Source organism: Rattus rattus, chromosome 16 (assembly GCF_011064425.1).
Source record: "Rattus rattus isolate New Zealand chromosome 16, Rrattus_CSIRO_v1, whole genome shotgun sequence".
Taxonomy (NCBI): Eukaryota; Metazoa; Chordata; class Mammalia; order Rodentia; family Muridae; genus Rattus; species Rattus rattus.
In genome coordinates, this window is record NC_046169.1 from 38,370,268 (window position 1) to 38,398,041 (window position 27,774).

At 54.6% G+C, this 27,774-nt stretch overlaps 1 protein-coding gene across 1 annotated transcript; it reads right to left on the reverse strand.

The window, feature by feature from the left end:
- Positions 1–432: 432 nt before the first annotated feature.
- On the reverse strand, positions 433–26,962 carry Msi1 (musashi RNA binding protein 1). Its single transcript, XM_032886631.1, is given in 16 exon segments — positions 433–2,264; positions 4,766–4,829; positions 5,274–5,428; positions 6,099–6,167; positions 9,152–9,208; positions 10,753–10,833; positions 15,381–15,498; positions 16,320–16,402; positions 18,216–18,264; positions 21,299–21,391; positions 22,882–22,923; positions 25,821–25,905; positions 26,006–26,087; positions 26,679–26,719; positions 26,890–26,914; positions 26,917–26,962. Coding segments are annotated over 15 exon segments (1,053 nt in total). The 5' UTR covers positions 26,948–26,962; the 3' UTR covers positions 433–2,264; positions 4,766–4,787.
- Between the last annotated feature and the right edge of the window lie 812 nt (positions 26,963–27,774).

Sequence of the window (27,774 nt, forward strand, 5' to 3'; positions counted from 1 at the left end):
TGACATGTAGGCCAGGTTGGCCTTGAACTCACAGAGCTCTGACTACCTCTGTCTCCCGGGAGCCAGAACCAAAGACGTGTATCACCATGACCTGCCCTCAAAACGTTTTGTTTGTGGTGGGAGGTGAGTCAGGACCTGTGTAGCTCTGGCTGGTTTGGAACTCAGTGGCCCCGACCTACCATGAATTTGCAGCGAACTTCCACTGGGGCTGTGGTCACAAACCATTATGCCGGACTTTTTCCTGTTGGTTTGAGATAGGGGTTCCCTACGGAGTCATGTCAGGGTGGGGTTTATGATTCTCTTTCTGAGATTTCACAGGCACACGGCACACCTGGCCCTCGAGAGTCATAAACGTTTTTTTTGTTGGTATTGTTTTTGTGTGTGTGTGCGAGCGCCTGTTCACCCACATACGCACACGAACAGAAAAGCAAGCTGTTTTCAAATAATTTATTAGGAATTTAAAACAAAATAAAACCTGGAAAAGAAGTTACAGATGCGGAGGGAAGAAGACACCGAGGGTGGAACTTGCTGGCTTCAAAACACCATGTAACATCTTAAAAAGAAAGTTGTTTTTTTTTTTTCCTCAAACGAATGAATCAGAAATGTAAATCCAGGTCCCTGAACCCAGTTAGGCCCAGTGGGGTGAGAGGGTCCAGGGATGGGGAGAAAAAGAAAAAAAAAAAAAAAAAGGAAGCCAAAGTCTCCTGGGGCTCAGCTCAGATGTGTAGAAAAATTAAAAGATAAAATCCGATAAAATGCAGCTTCTCTTTAATTAGGAAATATTAAAAACAAAACAAAACAAAACAAAAAAACCCAAAAAACCAAAAACCCAACAACAAACAGCCGTGCGTCTCGGTGATGAAGATTATTGCTTTGAGTTCCCGGGGCTTATCGGTTGAGTGAGCGCCTCACACGGACAGTGACTCTCCAAAGGGGGCTTTGAAGGCTGGGGGCTCTGCTGGGGAAGGCGGCGTGAGCCCCCAGCCTCGGGAGGGACAGAGAGGGGGTGACAGCAGGTAGACTCAGCCCTGCCACGCCAGGTCTCACTTCACGTTCACACCCTGAGCCCCATCTCTTTCCTCTGAAAGGGGCTCCAGGGTAGGTAGGGGGTTAGCAAGGGCTCTGGTCGCGGGACTGTCCTGGTGGGAAACTTCAGTGAGAATTTGGGGGTTCCCTGAGAAGCCCTTTGCTTTCCTGGTATCTACTTGCTGAAGCGTTTCCCGATGCCGTCTCCTCATGGTGGGGGGGCTCAGAGCAGAAACCATGAAGGTCCCACCCAGGCAGGGGCCAGGAGGGGCCTTTGGAGAGCTAACTCCTTCCCAGCAGTGGCTCTAGGCAGACCCTCCTCTTCCCTGGCCCCTTACCCCCCAACCGGGGGTTTTTGGGGAGAGTCCGCCCAAGGCCTTGAACCTGGGGAGGGCCTGAGAGTGTGGACCTGCCGTGGCCAGAGCTGAGGTCTGCAAGCTTACAGTAATGGTGTCCGAGGAGGGAGGGACAGAGACGGGGAGGGAGGGGGAACCTTAGCCCTGTGGGGTCAGGCAAATGCTGTTACCCCAAGGGGTCTTAGAGAAGGGTGGGGTAGGGCTTCACCTCACAGTATTTACATATGATACAGGACGGGATGGTTCCAGGGGCTCGGCCTGGCCTACCCCGCAGCCCTGCCCTCCTCTCCCGAGCTGGAGGGAGGAGGCCAGGCACCCACACCCACATAGACACTTTCTTCTCAGCTGGTGGGGGGGCACCTGGCCCCTTGCCCCCTGCGGCCTGGGGCTTCACATTCACAAACCTAGAAATAGTTTAAAAACAGTTTCTTAAAAAAAAAGAATAAAGAGGGAAAAGCCAGAATAAAAAACAAAAAAACGAAACGGGTAGGGGCCTCAGTCTGGAACAGGCCCCCTCTGCCAGCCCTCCAGCTATTCAGATACAAAAGCCTTCCTGGGGGGTGTCCTAAAGGGGGCAGCAGGGAGGGAATGGGGCAGACCCGAGAGGGCAGACCTGGTGCGGGGAGGGCAACTGGCTAATCCAAAATAAATAAAAGCGAACAGGGAGAGAGGTGGGTTGGTGGGGGGAGAAGAGGCAAGGTCAGAACAGGGGAGGTTAGTAGGGGAGCCAGACGTTGGGGATGGCAGGGCGGGGGCTGGGCCCAGGGGTTGGGGGGCAGGCAGTAGCGGTCCGAGTTGCAGCGAAGGGGCCGGGCTGCGGCTGAGGTGTCCCAATCCCCTTGCTGTCTCACTCTGGTCCTCAGTCAGCTGCAGGCTGGGGTGCTGAAAGACAGTAGCAAGATACAGGGGGTGGTGGTGGTGGGGCTCCGGTCCGTCTGTCCGTCTCGGGCACGCATGCCTGCTGTCTTTCCTAATGAATTTCGTTCGGTTTTTACACTTCCTGTTACACGTTGGGATAGCACTGGGCACTTTGCCCTGATCTCGAATGACCGGATGTCCATCCTGTTCCCTGGGAAGCTTTATCTGAACCCCACTGAAAAAGCACCTCATAAGCTATTTGGAAGTATCTCGTTTGTTAGTTATGATCTTACTATGTGTTCACAGGCCTCATTATTATTCATTACGTGCTCAACTACGTTTGCTTCTGGGCGTGGTGGTGCACACCCGCTAGGCAGAGGTGGGCTGATCTCTGATCTGAGGTCAGCCTGCTCTCCACAGTAAGTTCCAGGTCAGCCCCGACGACACAGTGTGATTCTGTCTCGAAAAATAAGATGTTCATTTGTGCATGCGTGTGTATGCGTGTATGCGTGTACACACACACATACACACACACACACACACACACACACACACACACACACACACACACACACAAGGGCACAAGTGGAGAGGAGAGAGCACTGTTGCTCTGTCGGACTACAGGAGCTTGGAGTGACCGGCCTTGAGCTACCTGATGTGAATTCAGCCCTCTGCAAGAGTCGCATATGTTCTTTTTTTTTTTTTTTTTTTTTTTTTTTCGGAGCTGGGGACCGAACCCAGGGCCTTGCGCTCGCTAGACAAGCGCTCTACCACTGAGCTAAATCCCCAACCCGTCATATGTTCTTAACCACTGAACCACCTCTCCTGGACCCAAGAGTTTTTACGCCTTTTAAAAGATTTAATGTGTGTGTTGTGACCTGCGCTCAAGCCTGTGGCACTCTTCCACCAGCCTCTAGAGTGCTGGGATCACACACAGAAGCCTAATTTATATCCTATTTTAGCAGCTGTGTAGGGCTGGAGAGATGGCTCAGTGGTTAAGAGCACTGACTGCCCTTCCAGAGGTCCTGAGTTCAATTCCCAGAAACCACATGGTGGCTCACAACCATCTGTAATGGAATCTGATGCCCTCTTCTGGTGTGTCTGAAGACAGCTACAGTGTACTCATATAAATAAAAAAATAATAAATCTTTAGTAGCTGTGTAATTTCCTATAGTATGCATATATTCTGTCTACCTACACTTCTTCCTCCTCCTTTTTTCTTTTTTGAGACAGGGTTTCCCTCCCTGTGTATGCCTGGATGGCTTGGAACTCGCTCTGTAGGTCAGGGTGGCCTTGAACTCAGAGAGGTCCACCTGCCTTCGCCTCCTGAGTGCTGGGATGAAAGGCGTGAGCCACCATCGCCAGTCAATCTGCAGTTTTAAAAATAAATGCCTAGAAGTGGTTATTAATGCGTCGAAGGATATGAATGTTTAAAGACCTAGCCGGAGAGATGGCTCAGTGGTTAAGAGCACTTGTGGGCGGCTCACAACTGCCCCTAACTCCAGCTGCAGAGGCCCCGATGCCCCTTCTGGCCTCAGCAGGCAACGCACGTACGCACGCACACACACACACGCACGCACGCACACACACAGAGCGGGCATATATATATGTGTAGGCAAAATACTCATACAAATATGATAAATTGAAACCAAACCAAAGCTGGATAGGCCTGGGCTGTATCAGTGTAGCTCATCCAGGCAGACATAAGCCCTGCTTGGGTTCAATGCCAGCACAAATTAAAAATCTTCACACATAACACTGTCCCTTGGGAACACAGAGCCAGTTTACACACAGAGCAGTGTTGGGTGACATTAATTGGAAAAGAAAAACTTTGTTAGTCCAATAAAATACGATTAACTTGTAAGACAGGGTTTCAATCTGTAGCCCTGGCTGCCTCTGCCTCCCGGAGCGCTGGGATTAAGGGCGGGTACCACCAGCGCCACACACACCTCACTGACACTGGGCTCTTAACACAGGCCTGTTAGGCATATCAGGCTGATTGGCAGCTTACGTTGTAGCTCAGTCTGGCTTTGAACCTGCCTCTGCCTCCCTTGTGCTGGGCTAATTGATAAATGTTGTTTGTGCAGGTGGCGTGTGGTATATGCGTGTATGTGCGTGTGGAAGTCTGAGGTTGATGGCCACTTGTCAGTGCTGGGGTCCCAGGTACAGGCTACTGTGCTTATCTCTTTGAGGGGGTCTAGGGATCTGAACTCAGGTCCTCTTGTTCGTTCAGTAGGTACCTCCCCAACTCGGACATCTCCCCACAGCTGGCCTAGAACTCAAAGTAATCCTCCCGCCTCAGCGTCAGATTATAGATTAGGCGTGCACCACCATATCTGGCTTAATTTAAATCGGACTGTGGTAGCTAAGTATCTCTCGTGTTTGCTGGCCGCCTCTGCGAGTGTCCGGGCCCATCTCCTGCCGTGGTCTGTGAATTCTATGGAGCGCGGAAACGGGGCTAGCTTTTGAGATGACACTGCTGAGGCTTGACGGCCCAGTGTCCCCACCCCTCCTCGTCTCCTCACCTCCTGCCGCCTCCTCCCTGCTTCAGTGGTACCCATTGGTGAAGGCTGTCGCAATCAAGGGACCCTGAAAAGAAAAGAGTTAGACTCCTAGGATCCTGGGGTGAGTTCAGACAAACTGGGGGCTACTGCCCTTCCTGGAGGACCCCGTGGTGAGACACAGGTTCTTCTGGCTGGCATGGGTTGCCCTGGCATGGATCGGATGATGATATAGTTCTCTGTGTGCAAGGCAGGGCCTGGGAACCTGCATAGAACCGGTTCCCCAGGACGCTCCCAACCCCGGCTCTGACCATACAGAAAGGAGATGGTGTTGCATTTGTACATCATCCTGGAGCCACTGGACAGTGTCCAGGGTAAAGGACACCCTCTTGTTCTTGTGGATACTTTCTTCCTGTCACCCTCCCTCAAGCCCCCCCCCAACCCACAAGACATATAAGGCCTCTCCCTCCCCCAGTTTCAGAGGTCTCCCAGAATGAAGGTGAGGTGGAGGCCATCGGGCCTGGCCACTCACCCCAAGACTGTGGCCAAAACCAGTGCTGGGGGCGGGGCTGGCGGCGCTGATGTAACTGCTGACCCCCGAGTCCTGGTTGGCTGCCCCGTAGAGCTCAGCCATGGGGCCGGGGCTTGTGGTCCCCAGGAAGCCCCCTGTGCGGCTGGGAGTAGAACCTGGAGGGGGAGCCATCGTCCAGGGGTGAGAGCCTGGTAACCCAGAAAGAACAGAGTGATAGCCCGGTGCCCGAGGCCTCCCCACGCACCCACTCCAGTTCCCTCCCACTCCAGCCCTGGACCGGAGACTGCCCTCCCTGGAGATCGCTCTTGTTCATCTTCTCTGGCCTCCGACCATGCCCCGTCTGGCGGCTGGACAGCCTCCTCTCCCTCTGAGCCTATTCAAGTCTTCCTCTCGGCCGAGTGCATTTCCTGAGGATGACCTATGTCCCTGTCACTTGAGACTTCATTTGCCCACTCCCTGTTCCTATGACTGACCAGTGCAAACTGCTGTCCCCTGGGCTACAACCCTTGTTTCTTTGTCCATCTGTCTCCCATAAGTGTTTCCTCAGCCTTCCCTGAAGCAGCAGCTGACAACTCTTCTAGTGCCCAATGTCCCCAGAGCCACAGCCATGATCTGCAGGGTCAGTTATACACGCCGACACCCCATGGTTTGTATGCTCTGGGGGACGCAGCCAGTGTCACTCTTGGCTGGCTTGTACGCTCAGTTCAGCCAGTACTCGGGCAATAAACAAACCCCTTTGTCAGTGGCGGAGAAGGAACCCCTTTTCTTCCTTCTGGACTCCTCTGTCCCCACCCTTCTGTCTGCTCCCTTCCCAGAAGGCCTCACCTGTCCCTCGGACTACAGCTGCCGCCGCCGCCGCTGCCGCCATCGGACCATAAGCAGTGAGAGGGATGGCTGGAAGACAAAGCGCGTGCACTGAGCTGGAGGAAGAGCAGATGAGGAGAAAGGGCCCTACTGCCTGGTAGAGCTTCTCCCACCTAGGCCTCGCGTGGAGAGGGGGTCAAAAGCACAGAAAGCATGGGCAGCCATTCTGTACCCCAACTCAATGGGTCCCAGGGAGCAGCCCAGCGTGGGTTCCCATGTTGGACCCTAGAACCCATCTGAGTAGCCAGCATGAGGAACAGTCCTGACCTGCTGTGGACAAGGCATTAATTAGTACCTTCTTCCAGGGCCCTCGGCAGGACAGTGGCCATCTGGCTTAGAGGGGCCCGGTGTTAGGTCCCCTTTCTTTTCTTTTTAATTTAATTTTTTATGTATTCACTTTACGTCCTGCTCACTGCCCCCCTCCCTCAATCCTTCCCCCATCCTTCCTCCCTTTCCCCTCTGAGTGGGTGGCGGTCCCCCTGGATATCCCCCCACCCTGGCACTTCGGGTTTCTGTAAGGTTAGGCGCTTTCTCTCCCATTGAGGCCAGACAGGCAGCCCAACTAGAAGAACATATCCTACGGACAGGCAACGGGTTTTGGGATAGCCCCCCTACCCTGTTCCAGTTGTTCGGGACCCACATCACCACCAAGCTGCACATCTGCTACATATGAGTGGGGAGGCTTAGGTCCAGCCCGTGTATGCTCTTGGGTTGGTGGTTTAGACCGTGAGAGCCCCAAGGGTCCTGATCAGTTGACTCTGTTGATCTACGTTCCTTTCCAGAGCTGGTCACTGACTGGCCCATGGCACAGAATCCCGGCTTGTCTTACAAGCAGGACCACCTGAGGGCTGTGAGCTACAGAGCTCTCCTCAGGGTCAGGCTGATAAGGTTCCAGCTCTGCCTTGTCCTGCTGCTGTGTGTCCTGCATCCTCTCACGGTCCTCGGGGCTTCCCCGACCACTAGGCTAAATGACCAGTGTCCCCTCCAAGTCCCTCAGCCCTTCTTCTGGCTTCCTGTTTTCCGTCTACAGCTCATGTATACAATAGGCACTTAATAAATATCTGCACTAAAAGGCTAACAGAGACCTATGCATGCATGCATGCTTGCTTGCTTGCTTGCTTGCTTTCTTTCTTTCTGGGTCTTGTTTTTGAGACAAGGCCTTGGCTGGTCTCGAACTCACTTCTCATTGTCCTGTTTCCAACTCTCCAGGGTTGGGATACGGGCATGTTACACCATGACTAACCGGTGCTGTACCGTGAGTGCTGAAGCCAGGGCTCCGTGCATGTGAGGGAAACAGACTACCAGGTAAATGAATCCCCTGAAATCATTTAGCAGAGTTGTCCTGCAGGAGACCCAAACCCATGACACGGTGGTGGCCTGAGTTCTGGATTCACCTTCCTCTAAACCATCTAACCGGCTTCTCGCTGAGACCCCGCCCCCTCGCCTGCTCTAACCACTCAACTTCCCACAGAACTTCCATGTACTTAACTAATCCAGCTGCCTCTATTGGCTCCTGCAGGACGGGGAGGGGGCGGGGAGGGGGCTTATCTGCTCCTTTATGTGTGTGTCGACCCCCACCCTCCCCCCAAATGCCTGGCCAAGCGTCGGCACAATAAATATGTACCGAACACATAAAAGAAATACTCAGACCTCTGTTCCAAGCCAAGAAACAAAGCTCAAGACGCCAAAGGGCCGCAGAGGCTGGAGTCCCCGTGTGCTCCTCTGCCAAGACACCTTTCAGCACTGACACTTCCTGACTCAGGCCTACAGGGCGGACAATGGGCACCAGGGTCCTGGGGTTCTAGCCCTTCCTAAAGCAAACTCCTAAGTAGCCAACCTTGCTGAGCGCTTATCACAGAGGATTATTTTTGGCATTAATAAATATTTGTTAGCCTCGCTGGCCTGTACATTTGGTTAAGAGTGGGGCCCCAGGCGGGCCTGCTTTTGTGCCCAGTAGCCTGGCGGTGCGTGCCGCACACAGAAGGTCCACACACAGAGGTCTTACCTGAGGAGAGAGGAAGCCCCGCCCCCTGCCCCCAAGCGCCAGGACCCCCCCCTTTTTCTTTTTTTTTTTTTTTTTTTTTTTTTTTTTCGAGCTGGGGACTGAACCCAGGGCCTTGCGCACTAAGGCAAGCGCTCTACCACTGAGCTAAATCCCCAACCCCTCCAGACCCCCTTTGATCATTGCCCTGCTCCCTCTTCCCCTTCCTTCACCCTCGGCTCTCTTCTCCCTCAGAAAGAAGATCTGAAGCAGTTCCCCACACACAGCCAGGGTCGGGGCAGAGTCCGCAGGTAGGGTGGAAGAGAAGCGGGTTGGACAGAGAAGCCCCTCGTGGCCCACCTCATGTGCACACCACTCGGCCTGGCCCAGCTCCACAGAGGAGTTGTTTTTCCCTCGTGGCAAACGCTTTGGCCTTATTTTCCTAGAAGGAGCCCCCGGGGCTTCCCTGGGGTCAGATGGGGCCATCAGATGCATGTCACTTGGGCCCAAGTATCTCGGTCACTTGGGGTGTGTTAACAAAACGAACAAGGACTGAAAAGTTCTCACGAGACTAAAGTTGGAGGCTCTGGCTTCTCGGGAGAAATGAGATGTGAATGCTGTATCTGCGGGCCCCCTCGAGGGTGGGCTGGCACTGGGTCCAGGCACCCCCGGTTCTGCGTATGAAGTCCCTCTTAGCCCACTGTGCTCCACGTTTGTGACCCTGGCCTGTTCACCACTGGGTACCAGAGCCTCCACGGTGCCTGGCACACAGGAGACACTAGATAAATATTTGCCAAAAAAAAAATGAGTGACTCTACCTCCATCTGTCTGGCTTGGCCTCCCGACCCACCCTCAAAGGCCATGCAGCTGAAGCAACTGGCCAGTGCCCAGGTATAGCCTGCCGCATCCTCACAGCCGTGGGGCTGGCGGGCAGGAGGAGGTCCTGCCAGCTCTACCCCGGGAAGGGAAGGCCCCTCTCCCCTTCTCTCTCCCCACGTGGCCCTACGAGATGTACAAGATCTGAGCCACTGACCTGTAAGCTCGGGGAGGACTGGGGCGCTCGGGAGAGGGGTCCGCTCTACACGGAATTCTAAAATGAAACGTAAAACAGCTTAGGAAATCGTACGGGAGCCCCTCTGGCATGACCCAGCGGGGGAGAAATGCACCCACAGGGACCATGGGCGAGGGGGACAGGCCATGCACGGGACTCAAGAACTAGGGATGGAAAGTGCACAGTCCCAGTAGGTGAGGTGGGGCAGAGGGGTGACAGACAGACAGACAGACAGGGAGGAAAAAGGGAGAACTAAGGAAACTTAGAGGTGCCTCCTAATCCTGGACTCAAAGCAATGCCAGCAGTGGGATTCCCGAGGTTTGGCGCTGAGAACTGAGCCCAAGGCTTTACGCAAGGTGGAGAAACTCTGTTGCCGATCTGCACCTGGGGCCCCCACCCTGTTTTGTTTTTTAAAGGTCTATGTTATTGTATGACTGTTTCCGCCAACAGGAATACATGCGTACCATGTGTGTGCCTGGGGCTTTTGGAGTTCAGAGGAGTGCTTTAGGTCCCCTATAAAAGGAGTTAAAGGCAGCTGCAAGCCACCGTGGGGGTGCTGGGAATTGAACCTTCGTCCTCTGAACAGCCAGTACTCTTAACTGTTCGTTCCTAGTGATACCACTTCTCAGCTCAATCTTGGTAGCAATTCTCCTGTCCTCTGAGTGTCACAATAGGATCCCCGAGAGGGTTGAGCATCACGTGTACCAAGGACTTCAAGCTAAACAGCCCGAGGGCAGGGGACGTAAATGCTTAGGGACCCCTCCAGTAAATGAGACCCAAATGGGCTGGGCTGGGTAGCTCAGTGGTAGAGCCCTGGCCTAACATTCCCAAGGCCATGGATTCAAGGCCTGTGACCGGTCACAGCACAGAAGAGGAGTACATGGTGGACCTGAGGCCAGCCTAGGCTCTGTTTCAAAGACTGATGGCCAGTACTCGGGATGTGGTTCTGTCAGTGTGCTAGCCTAGCATGTGTGAGGTCCAGTCCATCCCCGGGGCTACAGAGACAAACAAACAAGGGGCTGAAAATGACTTGATACTTAACAGTATTTACATATACTACTATATTATATTTAAAAATGAAATAGTAACAGGGCAGCCCGGTTTTTTTTTTTTTGAATGTCTGTTTAAATACTAGGTCAGGGGTTATCTCTATGCTGGCACTTTAAGGTTCAGCGTGTAAGCTCTCGGGCTCTCTCCAGCACTCGGTATCTCGTAAAGACTCAGCACAGCACCTTTAAGTACATTTGTGAGGATGGGACTCCCAGTGGCCCTCGGGGAAGCCCCCACTACGAGTCCAGTGCTGCCTTTGGAGGGACTGGCAATTCTGGAGTCGGGCAGGGATGGAGAAAGTCAGAAGACAGGCAGAGAATGAAAGACCTGGGCGAAACTGCACCATGCAAGGCTAACACCAGGAAGCCCACGCTCTCGACGTTGGTGGAGGGGGTGGGAGGATTTTTTTCTCCTCAGACATGCTCTTCCTTCCAAGCATCCAGCCATGCACTCTAACGCCACCACCCCGAGGGGGTCACACTGTCTGGAACTGGGGACATGCTGGTGGTGGAGAGTCACCCACGGGGACTTACCGGGGAACTGGTAGGTGTAACCAGGGGCAAGGCCTGTGTAACTTCGGCTGGCGTAGGTCGTGGCTTGGAAACCTGGGTAACCTGATGGGACAAAGGGGCCATGTGACATACCTTGCCCTCAGCTGGGGCACGGCCAGCTTGGATCTGAGGTTGCTCATAGCCTCCCTGTGGCTTGTCACAGAAAATCCTCAGGTTTGCACAAGTCATCTGCACACCAAGCCCCGAGCTAGGCACGGTGTACATTTTATAATCTCATTAAACCTCGAAAGCACTGTAACAGGGAGCACAGCGAGGGGCCTCAATGTACAGACGAGGAAACTGAGGCACAGAGAGCTGACACTGGACAAGAACGATACAACCCTGTCACCCAACTCTTCCCACTCCGGCTCCCGTCTTCCTCTGCTCCTCGACTCTCACACTCCGCTCCTTCCAGCCTCTGCACCCTGACTTGCTGCTTCCCCAGTTTGCAGAGCTTGGCCCAGGGCCATTGTACACACTGTGATCTCTGTCTGGGGCACCCACACGAGACCACTGAGGGCTTGCTACACTAGTGACTGACAGGTCTCCCCACGTGAGGTCTTCTGCACGGAGGCTACAGTTCCTCCAGTGTCATCCCATGATCCGTCTGAGGGTGGATATTCTATCACCCAGAAGAGAAATCCTGTCATGGGGCTGGAGAGATGGCTCAGGGGTTAAGAGCACTGACTGCTCTTCCAGAGGTCCTGAGTTCAATTCCCAGTAACCACATGGTGGCTCACAGCCATCTGTAATGGGATCTGATGCCCTCTTCTGGTGTGTCTGAAGACAGCTACAGTGTATTCATATGCAATTAAATAAATAAATCTTTTTTTGTTTGAAGACTTATTTACTTTATGTATATGCTGCACTGTCCTTGACGCACCAGAAGAGGGCACTGGATCCCATTACAGACGGTTGTGAGCCATCATGTGGGTGCTGGGAATTGAATCCACAACCTTTGGAAGGGCAGTCAGTGCTCTTTTTTTTAAAGATTTATTTATTTATTATACATAAGTACACTATAGCTGTCCTCAGTCACACCAGAAGAGGGCATCAGATCTCGTTACAGATGGCTGTGAGCTGTAATGCGGTTGCTGGGAATTGAACTCAGAACCTCTAAGAAGAGCAGTCAGTGCTCTTAACTGCTGAGCCATCTCTCCAGCCCGATAAACAGATCTTAAAAAAAAAGAAAAAGAAAAAGAAAAAAAGAACCCTGTCAGTATTAACGGAGCACTGGAATCCAAGTTAGCTCCCGGGTTCTCCCCTACCAGCTTCATAAGTTCAGCATGGGCGGAGCGTGGATGGGTGTGTGGTGCGTGGATGGGTGTGAATGCACGCAAGGTCTCAGAAGCTCACCAGAGTGTCCTTGTCTGTCACTCTCTGCCTGATTTTATTTTGAGGCTGCGTCTCTCACTGAGCCTAGAGCTTTCTCACTGTCTACACTGGGTGGCCAGGGGACGCTCAGCACAGAGGTTCCAGGACAGAGCTGGGGAGAGGAACCCACTGTGACTGCCCACTGGGCTGTCCATCTCCCCAACATCGACCGACTGACCGACCGACCACACTATTACTTTTCCCTTTAGTTGTTGGGAATCGCGTGAGCCCAAGACAACAGACGAAGGTGTTTCTCAAAGTGCTGGGGACAGCGACCTCCTCATTCCAGCCCCAGCAGGTCAGGGAGGACCAGGGGCTGGGGAAGGAGCTCACTGGGTAGAGCACTTGCTAAGCAGAAATGAGGTAGTCAGAGTAGGAGGATCCAGAGTTTGAGGTGAGTTCTAGGCTACCCTGGGCTACATGGGTCCATCTCAAAAAATGAAATAAAAGAGAGCCAGACATGGTACTGAACACCTTCAATCCCAGCCCTGTGAGGCAGAGGCAGGTGGATCACTGTAAATGTGAGGTCAGAACCGTGCAGGGCAGCCAGGGCTACAAAGTGAGATCCTGTCTCCAAGCAAACAAACGAAACATCATAATTTTAAAGGAAAGGCCTTCTTCTCAAATGACTCAGGAAAAACTCACACATGCTAGGCCGGAGAGATGGGTCAGCACTTTCTTTATAAAACTTATTCTATTACTATTATTACTTAATCTTTTGAGGCAGGGTATCAGGATGTAGCCTTGGCTGTCCTGGAACTCACTCTGTAGAGCAGGCTAGCCTCCAGCTTTCAGAGATCCACCTGCCTTTGCCCCCTGAGTGCAGGGATTAAAGGTGTGCACCACCACCGGCATAATTTATATTTTTATATTTATACTTATAATTTATATTTTTATATTGTAGTTTAATTAGCGTGTGTGTGGTATGACTGTGTGAGAGCCCTCAGATCTCCACAGAGGCCAAGAGGCATCAGATTCACAGGCATGAGCTGTTAGACGTAGGTGCTGGGAACCAACCTCAGGTCTTCTGAGGAAGACTGAACTCTGAGCCACACCCCCATCTCTCCAGCCTCGTCCTGGACCCGGCCGGCCACTAACTCCCCTGGCTAGATGTTCATCTTTTCCACTCTGTCCTTACATTTATTAATGTGTCTGTGTGTGTGCGTGTCTGCTCTGTGCACACTACCTGCACGGAAGGTGAGGAGCTGCAGGGTCCCCCGGGACAGGAGGTGACAGCAGGTGTGAGGGCAGGGATCGAGACCCAGGATCTCTACGAAGCAGCTACTACAGAGAGCTGGGCAAGTTCTCCAGCTCCTATTTATTCTGTGTGTCTGTGTGTGTATGTATATGTGTGCATACATGTATGTGTGTGTGTCTGTATGTGTGACTGTGTGTGTCTGTGTGTACATGTATGTCTATGTGTCTGTATGAATGTCTCTGTGTGTGTATAAATATGTATGTGCATGTATGTATGTGCGAGAGTGTCTCTGTGTTCGTATCTGTATGTATGTCTGTCTCTGTATGTATGTATGTGTGTATGTATGCGTGTGTCTGTGTGTATATGTATGTGTATGTATGTGTGTCTCCTGTGTATATGTATGGGTATCTGTGTCTATGTATGTGTCTGTATGTATGTCTCTGTGTGTGTCTGTGTATGTATGTATGCATGTGTGTCTGTGTATGTCTCTGTGCGCATATGTGTATGTATGAGTGTGTCTCTATGTTTATGTGTGTGCATATGTATGAGTATGTGTATGTATATGTATGTATGTATGAGTATGTGTACGTGTGTGTATGTACGTATGTATATATGTGTGCCCTCTCACATGTGCTCCCTAAGGGCTGAGCATACATATAACACCTCACAATCTAGGCACTTTTCTTTTTGAAATTCACTTTTTTTTTAAAGTTTTTTTTTTTTCTTTTTTTTTTCTTTTTTTCGGAGCTGGGGACTGAACCCAGGGCCTTGCGCTTGCTAGGCAAGTTTTTTTTTTTTTTTTTTAATTTAATGTATGAGTATCTGCATGTACACCTGTATGCCAGAAGAGGGCGCCAGATCCCATTGCAGATGGCTGTGAGCTGGGATTTGAACTCAGGACCTCTGGAAGAGCAGCCAGTGCTCTTAACCACTGAACCATTTCTCCTGCCCCTCCTCCTTTCTAATTAAAAAAATACCTTTTTTTTTCCTTTTTTTTTTTTTTCAGAGCTGGGGACCGAACTCAGGGCCTTGTGCTCTACCACTGAGCTAAATCCCCAACCCCCAAAAAATACTTTTATGCAAATATGATTTCTTTTGTGTGCATGAGTGTTTTGTCTGCATGTCTGTCCATGTACCTCAAGTGCACAATGCCATGAAGGCTGGAAGGAGTCAGACCCCCTAGAACTAAAGTTACAGATGGTTGTGAGCTGCCATGTGGGTGCTGGGAATTGAACCTGGGTCCTTTGAAAGTACAGCTAGTGCTCTTAACCACTGAGCCATCGCCCCAGCCCGTTGGGTGCTTTTCAAAGCGCAGCTGACTCTTAGCTGATTTTCAAGGCTAATGGCCAGTCCCATCACCTACTCCAGGGAGCCTCCTATGGTTGTTTAGGTGGTTCCTTGATCCTCCCACGGCCTCCAGTCCCTCTATGGAGACTCTCCTGTCTTTCAGTTGGACCACAGCCCTGTGACGACAGATCCTACCACTCAAAAAACCAAACCAAACCAGACAACAGCAACATAAGAATTAGCTGAGTGAGGCGAGGAAGGCTTCTTCAAGCCTCTGTAAATGCTACTCTCTTCCTCCCACAGCGGGTGCCCACCCGACCTGCAGACTCAGCTTAACTCTTTTGTGGTTTCTGGTTCTCCAGAGTCTTGGTCCGATTCTCTATGCCCACACCCTCTTAGTAGCCTATACTTCATCCTGAGCTCAGGAAAATCATTGCTGGAATTCCTGGCGTGCATAAGGCACTCAACACCGACCGGATAGAGACAGAAATCCTGAATAGACAAGAGGCCAAATAATATGGAGCGGCTGCAGTACATCAGAACTACCACAAGAGGGCAGTGCTCCACGTCGATCTGCCCACCTTAGGCAGGCCGGCCAGATCTGTGACACAGTTTTCTTTACTCTGACTCAGACAGAAGGGCAGACCATGGAGGAGAAGTCACACCCACACAGCCCCCCCACCGCCCCCTGCAGAAGCACCAGAGGCAGGACTAGGCAGGAAGAAGCCACAGGTGTAGGCTTGGCACCTACCTAGCATGCCAATACCCAGCATGAAGGCGTCCATCCCGTAGGGCATGACTCGAGACCGGCCCCGGGCTGAGCCCGTCGGGGACATCACCTCCTTTGGCTGAGCTTTCTTGCATTCCACCTACAGTGAGAGCTGAAGGTCAGAGCTTTCCTTCCTATGCAGGCCTCTCTATCCTGATTCCAGTTACCGTTTACAGAGCTTGCTACAGAGCGCTTGCCACGTCTAAAGGGCTTTACAAATGTGGTTTTGGCCGCTTAAGGATTGCGCCGGACGTACGGTGATAACTGTTTGACTTATTCCTAGTTTTGATTAACTTTAATGATTTTATGATATGGTCTTATTGCGTAGCTCTGGCTAGCTTGCAACTTGCTATACAGACCAGGCTGGCCTTGAACTTGTAACAATCAATTCTCTTGCCCGGAAGGCTGAGATTATAGATGTGTTCCATCACAAGGAGCTGGGATTCCCATCTCCTCTCTCCCTCCTTTCTTCTTCCTCTTCCTCCTCCTCTTCTTCCTCCCCTCCTCTTCCTTTCTCCTCCTCCTCCTCTTCCTCCTCCTCCTCCTCCTTCTTCTTCTTCTCTCTCTCTCTCTCTCTCTCTCTCTCTCTCTCTCTCTCTCTCTCTCTCTCTCTCTGACACAGGGTCTCTGCATGGTTCTGGCTCTCCTGGAACTCGCTCTGTAGACCAGGCTGGGATAAAAGGCATGCACTGCCATTGCCACCAGGCCAGGGATTCCCATATAAAAGCAGAAACCTGAGCTACCCCAAGGTACTCACTTCCTGTCTGCATCCTGAAAAGTTCAGGATGAAGGATTCTGCTGATTTCTGGGAGAGCCCCCCTCTACCTATTTACAGAACCCCAGAGCTTCCCTGACTGCCTCCTCCTGGACCCACGTTCTCCCCGAACCCCAACCTCTGAACCCCGATCCGTCCCATCTCACCATTTTGTTGTTGATTTCGTGGAAGTGGATCTCACACACTTTCTCTACGATGTCCTCACTCTCGAACGTGACAAACCCGAACCCTAGAGGGTTGGACCAAGGGCGGGGCAGGGTCAGAAGCAGGGCTCATGGTCATCACCCAGCCCCACGCCACATACACCACGGCTCATCTCTTGCGGGCAAGTGTCTGAGAGTTAATGAAAGGCTCTGCCCGTAGCCTAAGAGCATCTCAACTACTGGCTGACTCAAGGTTTCAAGTCCCAAATTACAGATGAGCAGGACGGAGGCTCAGAGAGGTGAACTAACATGTCCAAGGTCACACAGCAAGTTAGAGAGAGGTCCCAGTGAGGCTAGAGGGACAGTTTGGTAGCTAAGAGCACTTGCTGCTCTTCCAGAGGCCCCAAGTTCACTTCCCCCATGCTCTCATGGGACAGCTCACAACAGCCTGTAACTCTACAGAGAGAGAGAGAGAGAGAGAGAGAGAGAGAGAGAGAGAGAGAGAGAGCGAACACACACACACACACACACACACACACACACACACACACGGCAACACGGCATACATCTACGCAGACACACATACATAAATAAAAATTTTTTGGTTTCTCGAGACAGGGTTTCTCTGGGTAGTCTTCACTATCCTGAAACTCACTCTGTAAACCAGGCTGGCCTTGAATTCAGAGATCTGCCTGCCATCTGCCTTCCTACCTCTGCTGGGATTAAAGCCTTGCCCCACCACTGCCTGGACAATTTTTTTTTTTTTTTTAAAGCGGCAGAGCCACCATAAAAAGTCATCCACTGGAATTGGAGCACTTAAAGGGTCTTAGGTGCTCGCCCCGACCCTCAATCTCTATCCAAGCTGTGCTCGAGTTCCTTATACAAAATGGCATGTTTGCACAGAATCCACGCACGTCCTTCTGTGAACTGTGAGCGTTTCATCCCCGCCACGAGGGCTCCATACATCCTATTACACTCCGAGGTTCGGAGAACGGAAGCGAGAAAAACATCTGTACCTGCAAAGTACAGATGTAACTCGGCGCTTGGGAGCTTTCTCCTTCCTTTTGCGGAAGACAGAACTAGGGTCTGGTATCTCTTACATTCTCAGCCCTTTAGATACCATTTTGGGTGGGGTGGGGGCGGAGGGGGAGTCATTCCAATCCGAGATTGCTTGACCCCGAAAGAGCAAAATCCACAGAAACAGAAGGACGGCCTCAGCTAACAGCCTCTTACCCCCTCAGCTTCCCACGCACAGCCCTTCCTATAGTGTACACGGAAACACCATTTCACAGACACTCGGGGCACTCTACGGGCATGCTTGCCCAGTCCCACGCACATTTAGCCGGCCCTGCCTCCCACCTCTTACACAGCCATAGCTCACACCACTCTGCTCCAAGAAGCTAAAAGCCACTGAGAAACCGTCCCTCTTCAGGGAGTACCCCAGAGGCTGGAACAAAACATCCAGGCAGGACACAAACAGTAGAGAGGCCCAGATGTGATCAGGTTGGGGCCAAGGGAGGGGTCGGAGGAGCCTGGGCTTAGCTTGGTGTGGAAGCAGTGCTGAGCCAGACAGCCTCAGGCTGTAGAGTAGAGCCTGACCCAGGGGCAGCCAGGCCTCAGCTCTGGTTTCTAGGGATAAGGTAGGCCCAGGCGGGAGCAGGGCCTGGCCAAGGGGGGTGCGGGGCCCTGTTCGGGGGTGTCCTCAGCTCCTCTGCAATTGGCAAGGTTTCTGATGCAGGAAAGGAGGACAAAAGCCTTCTGTAAGGCCAGACCCTGGAGAGGATGCAGATCCTCGGGGATAGGATGTCGGGAGGCAACATGAAAGGGCAGCTGTGACCTGCAGCCCCCTGGCTGACCAGGGCCCTGGGCCCAGCCTGGGAAGGGGGAGGGGCCACTCACCTCTGTGCCTGTTGGTAGTTTTGTCGAACATCAGCATGGCATCATCCACCTGAAACACAGACTTCTGTGTTGGAACCACAGACAGCAGCCTCCCTCCCCCCTCTTGTCTACCCCTCCAGGAGACAATATCCTAGACACGGAGACCACCATCAGATTCTCAGCACATCAGTCTGTATTTATTAGACTCCAAACGGTACACTCCCGCCTCTACCATCCCAGCAACCCCTGCAAAGGCTCGTTCCCACTGCATAGCTCAGAGAGGTGAAGTCGCCTGCCCAAGGCCACACAGCAAGTCCTGCATGAAGCCAGGGAGGGAAAAGGCACAGACCGAGGTGCTTGAGAGAGAAGTACAGGGAGCAAGACTATGTGGCGGGGAAACGAGAGCCTCTTCTCTTTTTGGAGAAGGCCAGCAGCCAGACTCCCTTCTGCTACAGCCCTGTTCTCTAATTGAGGTTTCCTCTGGCTAGAGGCTGTAATTAAAGCTAGTAGAGTTCACTGACTGAGCTGCCTGCCTTGCACTGGCTGGGGGAGGGGAAGGGGGAGGGAGGAGGAGGGGGCTACATTAGCCACACTCCCTTGAACCCCAGCCGTGGCTCCTAGCTACTCCCTCCTGGCATCCTCTCAGACACAGGGACAGTCAAGGGCAGCCTCACCTTCTTGGGGTACGTCTGACCTTCCCCCCCACCCCCACGCACCCCTCTCCAACCACTGGCCTGACCCCAAATGGTGGAGGGAAATCCTTAGACCAGGAGGCACAGCCTAGTCCCACGGAACTCCAGGATCCTTATCTGTCTTCTGTCTTTCAGGTCTCACCAAAGCAGACCCAGAACTAGCGTGGGTCTCCTTGGGGAGCCCGGAAGCTCTCCTTAAGGGCCAATCTAGACCAGGACACCCTGAAGTGGGAGGCAGTGGGGTTCCTGGAGAATCTCAGAGAAAATAGCTTCTTTCTTCCTGGTGCAGAACGCCATCTTCCACTCTCAAGCAGACGACCACACTCTCATCCCTGACCCCAAAAAGGCAGTTAACCCGAGCTTCTGTGTTTGCTGGCTGGGTGTCCTTGGGTAAATGGCTTTAGGTTTCTACAGCTTTGATCCCCCAGTCTGTAAAATGGGTATATTACTGATTATTTCCTACAAGAGCTAAGAGTAAGGCGTACATAGGACACTCGACTCCCAGGGCTGGGGTTCAGGGTGCACTCAATACGCAGCAGCTGCTGTCTTTATTGTGCAGGGACCCGCCCACAGTGGCAACAGAGGAGGATCCCCAGGTCCCACCAGGACAGGGGCTTCAGTTCTTATCATCGCTATTCTACTGAGCATCCTGACTGTTGCTCAATTAATTACTTTTTGAATGGATGAGTGAATGAACAGAGAAACCAGCCACACCTTCCTCCTTAATCCAGCAGTTGAGTCTCATGTCTGACCCACAAACTGATTCAGGTCAAAGCCAGTCCTTCCGGTTCCCTTCCACTCAACATCCCTGGTCCCCAACATCCTTCAAGCTGAGCCTGGCTGGACTGACCCCCATTGCTGTGGTGGGGTTGTGGCCAGAGTAGCCCCCCTTCCACACGAGGAGACTGGCTAAGGGGTCCAGGGTACCCCCACCCGTGGTGTCCCCCTCCTGAGGCCGGCTGAGGGGGAGGGAGGCTCCCGGCCCAGTGTCCTTAATAGGCTTGGTCTCCATGGGAACCTGGGGGCAGGGGGGCTCCGGAGGGGGGAGGGGAGGCGACCGAGGCCTGCTGACCAGTGGGAGCCGCCAAGTTCGGCGGCGGCTAAGCCTGAGTGGCAGCCATGGCGGCTGACCATTGTTCCCCCCTCGGTGGCGGCCCCTCGATCCGGGCGGGGTGGGGGGGCAGCCGCGGGGCCCTTGGCATTCCCGGCTGTCCCCCTCGCTCCCTGGCAGCCTATTCTCCAGCTCCCCCTGGCCTCCCCGGGCCGGTTTCACATGCCAACGCCGATTTAGGCCCGAACAAAAGACGCGGCCGCTGACGGCTTCTCCTGGGGCCCGGTTGCCATGGCAACGCCGGCCCCGGGGGCAGGCGGCCTCCAATCACAGCTGCTGGATCAGATTAGTGCGGGCTCTAATGCTCGGTGCTCAGACACAAAGACACCCCGCCGGAGCCGAGCCGGGCCTGCAGCTTCCCAGGAGCACCCTTCCCTCTGGGGCCCAGGCTCTGCTTGCCCTGCGTCTTGGACCCAGATCCCCAAGGAGGCGCCTGAGCCAAGGCCTCTCTGGCCTCAACACGTCAGCATCCTCTGGCCTGCAGACCCCCCACCCAGCCACCGCTCGCTGACGCTCTCCCAAGCCTGGTCCAGCTTGGCCTGATGGGGAATTCACGTACTACCAGGGACCTGGACCACCTGAAACACTCCTCCTTCATCCACCCCTGCACTTCAGACAGACCCCTTAGCCATTTCCCCCCTCACGGCCCTGAGGTTTACCCTGCCTGCTTTTGTATAGATACCTTTATTGTCTGGGTGGTACCACACCCGCCTCCCTTTCACGGACTACCTCTTCCAAGGCCCAGAAATTAAACCTGGACACACCCAGGAGCCGAGAGCTAGCGACCTCTCTGGGCTGGAGCACACTTGGAGTGTTTTCTTCACTTCCCATACCTGGAGATCAGAAGCCACCCCCAGCTCCCCACCTGTTTAAGCAGGGTACCCCAATGCAATAGGAGTCTTTATTGCTCTCTTATCATTCTCCCTAGGAAGGAGAAGGGGGGGGGGGAGGGAGGTGCAGCTGCCTGTAGCTTGGACAGGTGCAAGCTCCCAAGAGGGCAAGGGGAGGGGAGCGCTGGATTGAACTGGCTACAGAATCGCCTCCTCCCTCGGGGGAGTGAAGAGAGGCAGGAGAAAAATACAGAGGAAGGGTAGAAAGGTAATGAGAGACTATTGAAGAGGCCCAGAGTCTGAGGCCCACACACGGGTCCAGATCCCAAACTGACTTGGTCTGACCTCACCTGCAGGAGGAGCCAGGCCCTTGTCTGCCATTTACTGTAACTGGGATGATCTGACTGCCACCCCCTGCCTCCTCTGAGGCTTTCCCCGGCTTCAGCCAGGCACCCACAGTGAAAGACCTACCTTTCCGAACTGCTCAAAATAGTGCTTCACGTCTTCTACCGTGGTGTTCACAGACAGCCCCCCCACGAAGATCTTCTTAGTTCGAGTGACCATCTGTCGGGGAAGGAAGGAGAAAGTGGGCATCTGAGTCCCGTGGCCTACCGCCACCAGCAGGGGCTGTGGAGGGGGGTTCCCCCCTGCCTGGATGGCAGCTGACAAACTCTCTGTGGCCCCAACTTCTCCAAGGCCCCCTTCCAAGCTCCCCCTTGGACTCCTGCCTCTAGGCCTGTCATAGGCAGCTGTGTGCCCCACACCCTGGCTGGCTTGAGTGTGCCTCCCTCCCTGGGGTCTGTGTATGGAAAAATGCCTTCCCCCTCAGGAACCGTACAAGGAAGTGGTGGTGTAGGGGGGGAGCAGGCCAAGGGCCTAGACTCACTGCCTAGCATGAAGACTGCACAAGTTCTCCTGGGAGACACCAAAGCCACCAAGGGGTGTCACCAAACCTAGCACCAACATTTCCCTCCTCAACCTTCCTCCCAAGCCAACCTCTGGCAGCCCCGTGGCCCCAGCCCCTGTTTTAGGAAGACCACATGGTCCTAATTACCTCAGGAGCGCATGGCTAATCCGAGGCAATTCCCAGCCCCATCCTAACACTAAGGCACCTTCTGTCACCAAACTGCTTAATGGAATTAACCCAATTCTGACCATGTGCTCCCTGGTGTGGTTTCCTTCGAATACCTGCCCCATAATTGCTTTCAGACCCTCAACTGGACCCTTTCCAAGGATGCCCCCTTTCTTGTCTTCCAAAACCTGCTCCTTTCTCTCTGCCCCTAGCAGAGACCTTGATGGAATTCAGGGCTCAGAATCTCGGAGGACCTGGGTTGCCATCAAGGGAGAAACTGAGACCTCCAGGAGAAGGAACATCCAGTCTCAGGATGACCTCAACCAACAAACATTAGGGTCCAGACTCCTGGTACTGCAACTTGCCCTCTTCTTCCAGTCCCCATTTGCTTAAAACCTAAGATCTGGCCAGTTGCCATGGCGTCTGGGATCAAATCTAAGGTCCTTGCCCTGCATCACAAATCCTGCAGGCTGTCTGCTCAACGGCCCAGAAATCTTTCACAGAGCCACAGAGGTTCAAGTTAAAAACACAACAGGTGACCAGGGTCTGAAAGGCTCCGGCCTCCCTTCCCCCTCTGAAAGCCCAACGCACCTCAAACCAGAGACAGGAGGGTGGCATGGAATGAGGCGAGCTCCCTCACCCAAGTCTAGGACAAGCCCGCCCTGTGTTCGTTGTGCTCAGCACCCACAGGTCGTGAGCTACTAGGCCAGAATCACACTCAGTCCAAACTGTACTGGCTTCAAATACAGGACAACGAAGCCACCTCCCTCTGTATCTGCTGTCCATCCCGCACGCGGGTGGAAGGAGTAGTGTGTCTTAATTCTGTGCAACAGATATCCCCTCTCCTCAGCCCTGCCAATTCGAGAAACACTCCAGACACCCCAGAGCATGCTGGGAAAACCACTACCCCTTCAGCTTGCCCAGAATAAAGGAACTTTCCCAGCAACCTCCTCCCTGCCCCTTAGCCCCATCACACACCTACCTTAGGCTGTGCTCTCCGAGGAAAGGCCACCTTGGGGTCAATCTGTAAGAGAAGGGACAGGTTCGGAGTCTTGGGGATCTCGTATAGCCTCGGCGGCCACACAACCTCCAGCTTCCTTCATCTCAGGACACAGAAGTAAGAGAAACCACAACAGCTTCAGGTAGGACAACACAAGTTGTGGGGTTCTAACCCCACACACACACAACTTTCTAGCTGGGATGAGACCCTGGTCAAGTTATTCAACTCCTCAGAACTGCAGGGTCAGGTCCACCTGCTAAAAGGACAACTAATACCTTCCCCACCCCAAAGGTCCGTCTGCAGATTACTTCAGACAGCGATCACTGAGCATGTGACACGGTGTCTAGCCCACAGCCGAAAACCAAAACGATGTGGCCTAAGTCTTATTTCACCCAATATCGGACACACCGGAGGTCTCGCCAAACAGACTCCCTCCCACAAGGGTGCCGGCGTCATTACCCACCGCCTAAGTGGCGCGTGTAATTCTGACGTCACCAACGGGACTTTTGCAAGACTATCTAGTCTTTGCCTGAAAAGGACAAGGTCAGAGCTCAGACCCACCAGGATAAGGCTTAGTACTGTCTCCCTACTACCTCCAACCACTGATGGCCCTCCTTAGGGGCTGCAAGCAAACAGCTCCTGTTGGACATCAAGGCTCCAGGGGAAGCAGAGAACAGGGAATGAGACTTAGAAGCCCTGGGCTACAGGCCAAGTTTGGAATCTTGGTAGTTGCATGGGCCTCTCTTAAGCCTCAGTCCACCCATCTGCAGAGTGGGGACAATCACACCCACTCCGCCGAGGGCAGCTGCGGGGGAATCAGACGAGATAAAGGGTGAAAGCGGTCCTTTGTCAACGTCCCTTCGCCGCACAAACAAAGGTGCCATTACCAGGTTACCTTTGCCCTTGACGAAATCAGGACGCACCTGGGTACCGATCCTAGGCGCTTCAAGCCACACTGACAGACAGTAAGAAACAGAACACGAGATGGTCTGTGACCGAGACAGGGCCTGCGAGGCCTGGTCCTGAAAATCCTTGCTGTTCACATGGACGGACATCATTTAGAAGTTACCAGCCAATCACAGGCGAGATCTATCTTTTCCCCAAAGTTCCTTCTGTTCAAAACTCAGTATTCTAGACAACTGGCCCTAGCTTCCCTCTGCCCACATGGCCTGAACCAGGAAGCAGCCTTCTGCCAGCTCCCCTACTGGAATCCGCCCAGAGACGGATCTCCAAAGCCCGCACTAGGGCAATGTCCCCCCTGTAAGCAAGGCCCTGTGATCTCTAGGGAAAAACCAAACCCACCCACTGCTCATCCGAAGTTGTGATTTCATACGTCCTCACCCTACTTCTTCCAGATGCAGCCTCGCTCCCCAACCACCTACCCACAAACCTCAAACAGCCCCCTGCACAGACCCTGATAGAGAGATAGTAGACAAATCACACTCCCCCAGACCCACATACAGCAAGTCCCCAACACACACACACACACACACACACACACACACACACACACACACACCACCTCCACTCTGACTCACAGCTGGCAACGTAAGTAAAGACCAACAAGTAAATAAAAGGTGAAATTCAGAACCCAAAATAGACTCTTTTCCCGCCCCCTTCCCCAGCCCAGAGATGCTAAACACAGACAAAGCCCTTGCAGTTGGCAACTTCCATATCCTAAGGGATGCCCACCTCGGCATCCTCCCCCTACCCCCTTATCAATCTTGGACTCCTCCGGCCCCCCGCCCTAGCACTCAGCTTCCTGAGAGCAGCAGAAGCCATCGGTGCATTCTGAGGACAGGGGACTGATGGTAGGAGAGCAGGCAGCAGATAATCGCCAAAAACAATAGGCCACTGTCTCTTCTTTCTCAGCCTGGGTCACTCGGGCTGAGCCAAGAAGATCCTTTTAGAACAAGCAAAGTGGAGGCCTGGCCTCGTTTGCTCATTACCGTGTGCAGGAGTGGGAGCCACTGGGCAGAGATAACAGGAGCGGGGACAGACAGTAATTTAACAAATTCTTGGGCACAACCAGCCATTGTTGCAGGTAAACAGGAGCCAGTAACTGGCCCAAGCAGGGAGGCCCAGGGCTGGGGAAGAATGGGGGAGTGTGGAGAGAGGTCACATTGTCCCGGCCCCACTGGCAGACAGACACCCCCCCCACCCCCATCATCAAGTGAGCCTTCCTCTGCTTTTCTCTTTTTCCTTCTGGAACCCCAGAGCTGGCCTCCGCCAGCGCCCCCTGCAGGGTCCAAGACACTGGGAACACGGGGGAAAGAATCAAAATGTTCCAGGAGTTTGAATGACAAACAGGCAGGGTCTCCTAAGATCTGGTCGGCAGAGCACTTTTTTTTCCCCTTCTATGCAAGCTAGCTCCCTGTTCACAAATCCCCTGTAAGGATAAAGAAGGTGCGTGTCTTCTACAAAAGCGAGGAGCTCATTGACCAAAGTGCGGGAAGGAGGAGAGGGGAGTGCCCACGGGGGTGGGGGGTGCTCTGTGATGCTTTGCCATTGGTCTGGAATGGAAAAGGGGGTGTCACAGAGTCAAAGAGTAGTTAGATTTCAGAGAAGCCACCGTGGGTTTGTAACTGTAGCCCTGACTCACTCAAGCTGGGGTAGGAGAGGGACTCGGCTCCACCCCAAAGCCAGAAGTACCAAGATTAGCACTCACAGAGAAAGGGTAGTAGTTGCTTCGTCCCTCACCAATACTCGGGTGTGTGCTATCTTTTCCCAGGCCTGAGATTTTTTTTTTTTTTCCTTTCCTCCCTCTGTCCCCAACTCCACTGACAAACTTTCAGGGCATGACAGCTCTCGCACTCAGAAAACTCCATCCAACTGTCCCCACGAGAGAGAGAGTCCAGGATCTCTCTCCTTCGGCAGCCTCCCTCTCCCAAAGGACCCCCGAAACCCCGAGGGCCACTCACTGTTTTGGAGTCGAGCTCGTGCCGAGATTGCGCCAGCACTTTATCCACCCCCGCCTGGTCCATGAAAGTGACGAAGCCGAAACCCCTGCGCCGCGTAGTGAGGGAGAGGCAGATGGTTACAAGGACAGCGAGTGGCCGCGGCGGGAGGGGCGAGCCCGGTGGCAGGAGAGGTCTCCGGGACTCACCTGGATCTTTTGGTCAGGGGGTCCCGCATCACCAGACACTCTTTCACCTCCCCGAACTGGCCGAAGTATTCGCGCAGCCCTTCTGTAACCACACACTCGCCTTCGGACCAGCCCAGGCCCGGAGCCCTTCCCCCTCCTCCCCCGTCCTTTGCCCCCGGTGACCCCAGCGCGGCCCCGCCGCCCCCGCGCCGAGCTGCCCGCGCGCGCGCTCTCCGCGGCCGGCCCCCCCACCCCTGCCCTCGCCGGGGGGTTCCCGCGGAGCCTTCCTGGCGCCCACCGGGGCCTCGGCAAGGCAAGGGCCGGGGCCGGGCTGGAGTGGGGGACCGCTCCGGTTGGGTTCCCGCCGCTCCGGGAGCAGCCTCACAAAAGTTTGAGCCGCAGGTGCGAGCGGAGTTGGAGCTGCCGCCGGCGGGTCCCGGGGGCCCAGCCCGCCCCCCGATGCCCCCTGAACCTCCCCCCACCCCCACAACTGCTCCCCAACCCGCGCCGGGCCCGTGCGCGCTCGCCGAGCGTGCTGCGCTCTCGGGGTCCCCAGGGCGGGGCGCGGAAGAGGGCACGAGGGCGCCCGGGGTCAGCGGGGCGCGGGGCCGGGCAGGGGTGTACAGGGTTGGGGCGCCGCAAGGGGTGCAGGGTGGCGGTGCGGGGGCCGGCGGGCGATCCCCGGCTGGCTCACCCTGCGTGGTCTGCCAACTGAGTCCTCCGATGAACATCTTGCTGCGGGAGGAGCAGAGACACAAAGGGCCCGCGTGAGCGCCGGGCGCCAGGGAGCAGGGGGCGCGGGCCCGGGCCCCGGGGAGGCCCCGGCCCGACCCGGATCGGCCATGTTGGCGGGGCCGGGGCGGACGCGGGCTGGGCAGGCCGGGCCGGGCCGGGCCGGACCGTACCAGGGGTCGTGTGGCGAGTCCGGGAGGCGAGGCCGGGCTGGGGCGCGTCAGTCTCCATCGGGAGCCGCGGGCGGCGCGGGCAGCGGGCGGCGGCGGCGGCGGCGCTCGGCGCGGGGCAGATGAGGAGCGCGGCGAAGGGGCCGGACGGACGGGCCATGCTGCCCCCTCCCCCGACCCCGCTCGGGCGGGCGGGCGGGGACGGCCAGGGGAGGGCCGCCGGGGGCCGACCTGCCAGCTCCTCCCCGCCGCCCTGCGCGCATAAAGCCCGGCGCGCGCCCGGGCGCCCGCGGAGGCGGCGGTGGCGCCGGGACCCCCCCTCCCTCGGGGTTCCTGTGTGTCCAGGGGGCGAGCGAGGTCCCCTGATTCCTGGTGCGGGGCTCGGGCCTGGGGCGCGGCCGCACCCCTCACCCACAGCGGCGCGGGGGCCCAGCCGCGGGGAACGCCCTCCCGGGATGAAGCGCTTCCCGGTGCGTTCAAGGTAGCTCGGCTTTGGATCGGGAACCCTCCCTAGTCCTTCCTCCCTGGTCCCCGCTATTCAGAAGATGTCCCTAATCATCCTGGGTCGGGTTGGAGATAGCCCAGTGCCCCCCAATCCCTACACCTTCCAACTGGTAAGAACCTCTCTTCCCAGTTCGAGCGAGAAGCCGCCCTTGGAGCCCCCCCACCCCCAGTTTCTCCTAATTTAGAGTGCCCTGACAACGGTCTCCAGTCCACTCCTAGTTTCCCACTTCCAATTTGGGGAGCCCTCTCAGTGCCTCGCATCCTGAGTGGGGAGCATCTATCAGTACACTAGTAGAATCTTTCCCAGTTTTGTTTGCCCCTCCTCAGCCCTTGCTGTCCAAATTAAGTGTGCCTTGCAACTCCCTAAACCCTTCTCTCCACACT